At 56.0% G+C, this 9248-nt stretch overlaps 1 protein-coding gene across 1 annotated transcript; it reads left to right on the top strand.

The window, feature by feature from the left end:
* Window positions 1-4556: 4556 nt before the first annotated feature.
* On the top strand, window positions 4557-9123 carry JR316_0008822 (uncharacterized protein; the record flags this gene model as incomplete). Its single annotated transcript, XM_047894534.1, has 2 exons — window positions 4557-4683; window positions 4733-9123. The coding sequence occupies 2 exons, from the start codon at window positions 4557-4559 to the stop codon at window positions 9121-9123; spliced, it is 4518 nt and encodes a 1505-aa protein (XP_047745993.1).
* Between the last annotated feature and the right edge of the window lie 125 nt (window positions 9124-9248).

The following is a 9248-nucleotide window of genomic DNA, read 5'->3' as shown; positions in this document are numbered from 1 at the left end:
ACATGTTAGGTCATCGAGGGTACTTTGCGACTCGCCATAACGTTGCCGATCGCTACTGGTGGCCAAAAATTGATAAGGATATTCGATGGTTCATCGACACCTGTCACCAATGTCAATTGATGTCGCTCGAGAAAGTTGTAATCCCACCTACCGTAATGATACCCGAAAGGCTGTTCTGCAGATGCCATATCGACACAATGCACATGCCACCCTCAAACGGGTACAAATATATTGTCCAAGCAAGATGTGGGATGTCGACATGGCCAGAATGGGATAAGTTGAAGACGGAGACGGCGGCGGTGATAGGCAATTTCATTCTAATGAAGTTGATGTTGAGGTGGGGAGTAGTATTTGAGATGATAACGGATAACGGACCTCCATTCGTGGCGGCACTAGAATGGCTGGCCGAGCGATACAACGTGAGCCATATTCGAATTTCTGGCTATAATTCGAGAGCGAACGGTGTCGTCGAAACAACGCACACCCCAATTCGTACAGCGCTGATCAAGTCGGGTGACGGGTCCTTGAAAAAGTGGGACGAGAGGGTAGCATTCATGTACTGGGCTGAGCGAATTACAATCAGGAAATCAATCGGGTACTCACCATTCTATGTTGTGCACGGAATCGAGCCGCTCCTACCATTTGACCTCACTCACGCAACATTCCTACTCCCGGACATCGACCGTTCGCTTTCAACCGCTGAACTCCTCGGTATGCGCGCAAGACAACTTGAGCGACGCGACGACGACCTAGCCCTGGTCCACGAACGTGTTCTAAAGCGAAGATATCAGTCCATTGCCGAATTTGAAGAGAAAAACAAACATAAGATCATTGATTATAATTTTCAACCCGGAGAACTAGTGCTCGTCTTGAACAAGAAGGTCGAGGCTGAAGTGGGAAGGAAGGGCAAGCCGAGATACATGGGACCACTTGTCGTCGTACGCCGCTCCGAAGGAGGTTCATACCGTCTGGCAGAACTCGATGGAGCTGAATCAAAGCTGAAATACGCAGCATTTCGTTTAATTCCCTATTATCCGCGGAATCGACAGGTCATCGAGGTCACGGAGGTCCTAAACAGCGAGGAGTTCGACGGCGACGAGGAATAGCGAGCGGGCGATGGTGCAAAAGAGGGGGGAGGAGGTGTGAAAGAGGGGGGAGGAGGGAAAGAGAAATTTGGAAGAGAAAAGATATTGAGTGAGATCGGAGACGAGAGACGACGAGCGAGGGCATATAGACAATGGAGAGAGCTAGTTAGAGAGTTAGAAGGAAGAATGAATGGCGAGGGGAGGAGGACTGACCGAATAGAGAGGAAAGGAGGTGATAGAGGCCACTTGAGACTGGGTCTTGAGCAGGCCACATATCAGGTCGTGACTGGATGGATCCATATCACGAATAGCACTAGGGAGTGGGCCGCAGGATGTAGACTCGAAACCGAAACCGAAATTTCAGCCAGGAGCCTGAAATTTAAAGTGGGGGGGAGATGTAGGGATTTGGATACGCGTGCGCGCGACGCGACTCACAACAAACACGTCACATGACGCTTGCGGACACACTCACTTGGCATCGTCGACGCCATATGGCCACAGCATAGACGCGTAGTCAGTAGTTAGCACCTTACCGGAGACGTCGTTACACACCGAAGGACGTATCGAATCATATTTCCTATTTTTTTCCCATCTCTTTCCGTGCTAAACACATAAATATCTACAAAACTCTGTCCGTACTCAGGCTACTTTGTCCTCTCTCGAACTCGCCCCCTTCCCTACAGTAATGTAATGTAATGTATTATAAGATAATGTGAGGTATTTTGACAAGTAGCAGGTAACAAGTAACAAGTAACAAGTGGCATGTAGCAAGAGCAAGGAAGATGGAAGGAAGAAGGAAGAAGGAGAAGTGTAGTGTAATGTAGTACAGTAGCGTGAAGCAAATATAACAAGGTGTAATATAACGAAATGGAATGTAAATGTAATCTAATGTAATATGACGTCCACCCCTCCCTCCCTCCCTCCATCGTCCCATCCCATCCATCCCATCCCATCCCAAGCCCAAGCCCAAGCCCAAGCTTAATGAATCTCCTTTGCATAACTGCGTACTGTAGTCATCAAGATCTCCTCAGGTAGGGCAGACTTGGCCTACGTATCGCACGCAGATTTCATAGTTCCGTTTCTATAAGGTTCCACAGGGTTGCAAAGGGTTTACTGTAATGACGGTTACGGTTACGGTTACGGTAAGATAGCGATAGCGATAGCGATATTATAGCATAGCATAAGTTTATGTAGCATGGGATGAAACAATGACAATGACAATGCGAATGCTGCTGCTAAGCTAATGGTGATGCTGCCAGTGCTAGTAATGCCAATGAAGAAAAAGAAGAAGAAGATGAGGAGGAGGATGAGGAGGACGACGATGAGGATACTAGATAGATGGATAGGATGAACAGATGACTCGGATGACTCGAAGACACAGGTGACGGTGACGATGACGAGAGCACTACGACTCGTAGTCTCGAGAGCATTACGACTCGGAATCTCAAGAACGAGGAAACCGCGAGATGAAGGTGAGAGTGGGATGGATTACGCCACACCGCGATTTCGGTTTCGGTTTCGGTTTCGGTTTCGGTGTGGTACAAATAGATATCTCGACAGCGGCGATGTACTTGGAGATGTTATACGTACGACGTACGGCATTGGATGAGGGGGAGGAAGAGAGGGGGGGTGGAAGGGGGGGTGGGTGGGTTGTGAACAGAGGATAGGTCGAGAGCAGAGGATAGAGAATAGACCACAGAACACAATCCACAATCCACAATCCACAAGCCACAAGCCACAAGCCACAAGCCACGAAAAAAGACAGCCGCAGGTTAGACAATAGACACAATAGACACAATTTCAAGGTACAAGTTGCAATTTGCAAGGTCTGAGATAATAGATAATAGATAATAGATAATAGATGCCATTGGCGACTTTACAGCCCCTTCGGACGTGGCGGTGGGGACTCGAGTCACTCGACTCGACCCGGGATGGGGGACGAGACGAGACAAGACGTTGACTTGACGAGGTGAGAGGAAGAAGCAAGAAGCAAAGGGCCCTACTAGGGAGCCGCAAGCACGTACAGGTACAGTTTCGTACAGGCGGACGCGGTTGCGGGTGCGGTGCCGCGAGTTTGCGAGTTTGCGAGTTCCAACGCGCGAAAGGAAAGGAAAGGGATACGACATCGGATATCTGAGTCTGATGATTTTGATCTGAGCTAGACAGAGAATGTCGATGAGTGATGATGGCGGGCGGGGTGACGAGGTGACGAGGTGATGGGTCTGGGAGGGGAGAGGAGAGGAGGGGGGTATGTAATGTCGATGGTGGAACGAAGTACCCTACTTACTTGGTTACTTGCTTGCTGGTTTGCTTGATTATCTGTATGTACCGTACCAGGAGCCCAGGGATACATTGCGAGATTGAGAGATTGCAGGTTGGACTGACTCGCGCGAACGAAATGATAATGATAATGCCAACGCCAATGCCAATGATGCTGGATTGTCGAGTGTCGAGTGTCGATGGTGGTAGCGCAGCGTGCGCAGATAGAGCGGGGGAGAAGAAGAAGAAGAAGGTATGTTATGTTATTTGTTATGTTTTCCGTATCTTGTTTTATTTTCTATCAAGGGAGACGGAGAGCGTTTTGGAATTTTTGACAAGGCACGGATGGAGGTTACCAGAGGAGGCGAGTGGGAGTTGCTTTATGCAGTTTAAGTCAGGACGGGTAAGCGTGGGTGTGGGTGTAGGCGAGGGGATGGGGATGGTAGCCGGGAGGCTGTTCGTGTCGAGTACGCACGTCGCACCGAGCGTCGAGACCCACTGGAAGGGTGGTGTGGGTGGGAAGATCAAGTATAAGGGTATAGACAGCGATGCCAAGCCCAAGGCAAGTGGTTTATGTCAATCGGGGCTGTCATCGACAGGCAGGCAGGCATCCCAAAAATAGCAACACGACGTTAGAAGGAGAAGGGAGAAGGGGGGCAAGGAAACAAACGAAAGAATAAAGAAAAAGAGACGACAGAGGTTCTTTTGTGGGTGGGAAATGAGATGTTTGACTGTGGCGGACTGGAGTCTGGCGGCGTGGAATTGGGGGTGTTGGAGGGTGGCCGTAAGTGTTCTCTGAGGGGGGGATTGTTAATGAAACTAATTAAGGGGGAGGCAAGTGCACTAGACGGGAGAAGGCGCGTGCACGCCCGGGGAAGTACACCCGAGTGCGCCCGGGGTACCCAGTGTATCCCGATGCACAGAGGATTGGTGTAGATAGCGACGACGAGGACGAGGACGAGGACATCACATTGAGGAGGAGAGCGATGAGGAGATGGATGACGCGGGTGTATGCTCGGACGGGCCGAATTAGGCAGTGCGCCACTGGCTGGGCAGACGCACAGGGGGGTCCAGCTTCCATATCGGGAGAGGGGAGGTGTGATCTGCGCGGTATGACGACACAAGGGAAGAACAGTGGAATTTATTTAATTAGGGACGAGGAATTGCGGGTTGGTGGACAGAGAGTCTGCTCGCTCTCCTTTTCTCAATCTGATGCCCTCCGACGTCTTTCGCCCCCGTCTGCCCATCGACCCCTTTGCGAATATACAGCATAACACTCCATGGCGGATTCCCGCAGATCTCCAGCCCTCCCCGCCCCAGGTCATCTTCATCCTCGGAGGTACGTTGTCCCCCTCTTCGCAGTCTCGCCCGCTGACAAGTTCTTGCAGAGCCCACCCCCACTGACCTCGCCCCACTCCTCAACTCGCCGCTGCTGGCCACCTCACTCGTGCTCATCGCCACACACACCCCTGTCCCGCTGCCCCCTGATGCCCAACACCGCGGCCCCGCGATCCGCATCCTCCGCCTCGCCGCACCGCTACACGTGCATGACACCGGTGCCCTGCGCCTCGTCGGGCTCTTCGAGCGTGCCCAGCGCGTAGCAGCCGCCTGGCGCAACACCCTCTCCCCACCCCGCATCCTCCACCTCGCCGAGGACCCCATGGGCGAGTTCACCCCCACCGCCCCGCCAGACGCCGAGGGCAGGTACCCCTCGCCCGCCCCGTCCATCTCCTCTGCGAAGCGCACCACGGCCGAGGCGATCAAGAACCGCCTCTCATTGCTCTCCGAGTCTCTCTCCCTCTCGCTGCCTGGATCCACCGCGTCCTCGCGCAGGAACAGCGTCGTGTCCATCGCCTCGTCCGAATCGAACAGTACAACCTCATCCCAAAACGGCCGTCCGCGCTCCATAATGGCCGCAACCCTCTCCCAGCTGACCCAGTCCCTGGCGAACTACACCACCACCCCAGCGAGCGTCCCCGCCTCGGCGTCCGCCGCACAGCAGCGCGCATTCGACGCCATCGTCAACTTCCTCCCAGGCGGCAACGTGCCTGAAAAGGCGCTCTTCAAGCACGCCATCTTGCTCACCACTCTCAGCGCACAGTACCTCGCCCTCCCACACGGCGCCGCACCCGAGTCGGGCGCCGCATACCACTACCAGCGCCGCGGGTCTGTACCCGCACCTGTCCACTCCATATCGTCCGCAACGCCACCTAGACTGTCCCTCAGCCATCTCCCCGCGGACTCCGCGCCACCCACACGCACCTCGTCCTCGTGTTCGCTATCCGCATCAGCATCAGGCTCAACCTCTGCTTCTCTCGCAGCTCCCCCCAAAGCGCAGATCAGCACCACCGCGCGACAGCGGCACCATCACCGCCGCTTCTCCTCTTTCGTACTAGGCTCGTCCTCATCCTCTTCTTCTCATAATTCTACGTCCATTTCCATTCCGGACGCCACCGCCTTTGCCTCGCCTTCCCACTCCCCCTCGCACTCCCCGCTATCAACGCCCCCGTCAGAAAACGACGATTCGCGCGCGTCAACGCCAGCTCTCCCAAGTCTCGCATCAACAGCACTCACCACACCCGCGCGCGAGCTCTCATCCGAAGACCTCACACTCACACTCGCGCTAGCGGACGACTACAAAGCCCAGCCGTCGTCTGCTAAAATGACGCGCCGCCGCAGTCTTTCGAAGCGCATTTCGACGCTTTTTGCGGCTGTTACTGCGCGCCCGGCGTCTGTCGCTGGGACGTTGTCGTTGTCGGGCTTTGGTGCTGGGACGGGGACGGGGACGGGGGCAACGGCGGATTTGGATGTGGAGATGGAGATGGGTGTTGTGAGACGGGATACCGCCACGCGTCGGAGACACTCTCAGCAGCAGCACCAGGGAACGCGAACGAGGACGCGAACGAGGACACGACCGCAAAACGCGCATATCGTGCACGTGCTCGCGGCGGACTGGCGTCCTGCGCCATGCGCACCTGCAACGTCGCCGCTCGCCACATCATCTACGTCTTCGTCTTCGTCGTCGCTTTGCACGTCGTTGCCGCCGCATGGGAGGGGGAGGGCTTATACGAATCCTTATCCGTCGTCGGGTAGTGGACACGGTGCGAATGGGAGGGGGAATGCGAATGGACATGGACATGGGGGTGTGAATGGGAATGCGAAGAAACCGAGGCTTGTGCAGGGAATCGAGCAGTTCCTATTAAGCTTCGCGTACCCCGTCTCTCCATCCTCTTCCTCTTCCTCTTCCTCCTCCCCATCTTCCTCGCCCTCGCACTCTAGATCCTCGTCATCACTATCCGCATCCGCATCATCCCCCTCTCACTCTCACTCGAACTCGAGACCACAAACCCGACGCGGCCCCGCCTCAGGCCCGCCCTCGTCGTTCAGACAGGGTATAAACAGCATCAACACGCGCCCCGTCTCATGGGGCGCACCCCCCGCACCGCATATGCCGCCGCATATGGCTATGCACATGCCCATGCCTGGACAGGGGCAGGGCCATCTCTCCAGCTTGCTTAGCCAGGGGATGGGGGGAGGAGCAGGATGGGGAGAGGGAGGAGGGGGAGGGGAGATGGGGAGGATGCAGGGGAGAGCGGTGCCGTATCTTGTTGCGCCGGGTATGTTTGGGAGGGTGTTGAGTCGGAGTGGCGATGAGAAGGGGAAGGGCAAGGAGGTGGATGTGGAGGGGAGACAGAGGAGGAGTTGGTTGGGTATGTTCGATGACGACGACGATGACCAAATCAATGCCAACAACGACGACGAGGAGGATGAGGAGGAGAACATCGACGACCCCGACGCTCAAGTGCACCCGCGCACAATAACCCGCACGCGCACGCGCAAACGCCGTATCCACCGCGCGCGCTTTCCTACACTCGGCGAGGCGGTGCTGCTAGGCGCGTTAGACCTCGACGCTGATTTCTCGTATTCTTCCTACCATACCAGTGGCGCTGTGGAGGAGGTAGACGACCACGTACGCGCTGCGCTGGGGAATCTAAATGGTACTCGTGCGTTGAAACAAGGGAGAAAGTGGGATAATAGCGATGCGGTTGGGTGTGGGCGTGCGTGGGTTGGGCCGGGGGATGTGGAGGTTGTTGGTGTGCCGCCGGTTGTGCCTGTTGGATCGGTGTCGGTGGTGGGTGGTGTTGGTGGAGAGGAAGGTGAGGAGGAAGAGGTGGTGGAGGAGGTTGTGGAGGTTGTGAGGAGGCGGACGACGGTGCGGAGGAAGGGGGCTGTCGCTACTGTGACTGCAGGTGAAGCGAAGGCAACGGCGGGCACGAATGCGAATGCGAAAGTTAGCGCTCCCGTTGACGTCCATGGGAGCACCGACGTGTCCACAACCAAGGAAAATGAAACGCAGAATGAGAAAGACCAGGAAAAGGAGAAGGAAGTGGAAGCTGAACCGGTCGTTTTGGATCTCGGGCTACTTACCCCGCCGCGAAGCCAGCGCTCGAGCACGAGTACGAGTACGAGCGCGTGTTCAGGGTCCGGGTCGAATTCGGGTTCGAGCCATGAAGCGGATGTGAGCGCTGCGCATAGCGTTGAAGGCGCACCGTGCGTGGATAGGGATGGGGAGAAGGAGGGACTTACGAGGTCGAATTCGAGTGTGTCGCGCTTGTCAATGGGCTCGCCTGTTGATTCTTCGCATTCCCATTCGTCTTCCCATGCCCATGCCCATGTGCATATGAATACGCAGTCTCAATGCAACAACGGCTCTCGCTCGGAATCGGAATTGGCGTCGAGCTCGGCGGGCGTGTCGCAGGTTGAACTGCAGGTGCACGCGCAGGATGAGAGGGTGGTGGTGTCGATGACGAGTGCGCGCGCGAGTGTGATTGCTGTGCCGCCCCGCGTGGTGGTTGTTTCTTCTTCTTCTCCTTCTTCTCCTTCTTCTTCGCCTGCGGAGGCGTCTACTACTGCGACAGCAACAACCGCAACGACGGCAGAAACGACCACGAAGACAGCAACACCGACATCGCTAGTCCGGACCCCCTCCTCCGCAGCAGCACGCACGCCGTCCGTCGAAGCACTCGAAAAGAGGTTGTTGAGCGCCGGGAACGATGCGGGTGTGGGGAGCGCGTGGGTTGCGAAGGCTACGGGGCCTCCTCCTCCTTCTCCTGGTGTAGGTGTGGGTGATGAGAGTGAGAAGAACACCGCGTCGTCGTCGGGTATCGCGGTCCCGGTGACTATCGTGTCCGGGCCGGCGGACTCCGGTGCACGCGCTGTCGACTTGTTGGGCGCTAATCCTTCCCCATCCCATAACCAAAAGCAAGGCCAAGACCAAAACCAAGACCCAAACTCACTCACAGTCCCAACCGACACGATCACACCCTCGCGCAGCTCGTCGTTGCGCTCGCGGTTGAGCGTGAAGATTGGGAAGGCGAGGATGGGGCTGAATGCGGGGCTGAATACGGTTAGTAGTGTTACGGCGACGGTGGTGAGGCCGGCTGGGTTGGTGCGTGAGCAGACGAAGGCTGGGACTGGGATGGGGATGGGGATGGTTGTGCTTGGGCGTAAGGGGAAGGGGAAGGGCAAGGGCAAGGGGAAAGAGGTGGATGGGGATGGGGATGTGGTGGGTGAGAGCGAGAGTGAAGTTGAAGCTGAAGGCGCAAGTACAGGTGTAGGGAAGCGGGAGACGGTGAAGGTGAAGGAGAGGGAGAGGGTGGGTAGAAGGGACAGTTTGAAAGTTGGTGTGCTGGTTGGGAGCGCGTTGAGGCGCGTGCAGGCTGTTGGCGGGGGTACAGGCAAGGAGACGGGCAAGAAGGATGCAGCGGCGGTGGTGTGAGCCTTGCTCTCTCTGACTGACACTGTCCGCGTTCGATCGAGTCTCCCTCCCTCCCCCTCGTTTCTTTGGTTCTTGATTTTCTTGATTTTTCTTGGTTCGGTATTTATTGGGATTTCTATTCTTTT

The sequence above is a fragment of the Psilocybe cubensis genome, chromosome 8, assembly GCF_017499595.1.
Source record: "Psilocybe cubensis strain MGC-MH-2018 chromosome 8, whole genome shotgun sequence".
In the NCBI taxonomy this organism is placed as follows: Eukaryota; Fungi; Basidiomycota; class Agaricomycetes; order Agaricales; family Agrocybaceae; genus Psilocybe; species Psilocybe cubensis.
The sequence above is the reverse complement of the archived record's forward strand: the minus strand, read 5'-3'. Positions and strand labels throughout refer to the sequence as shown.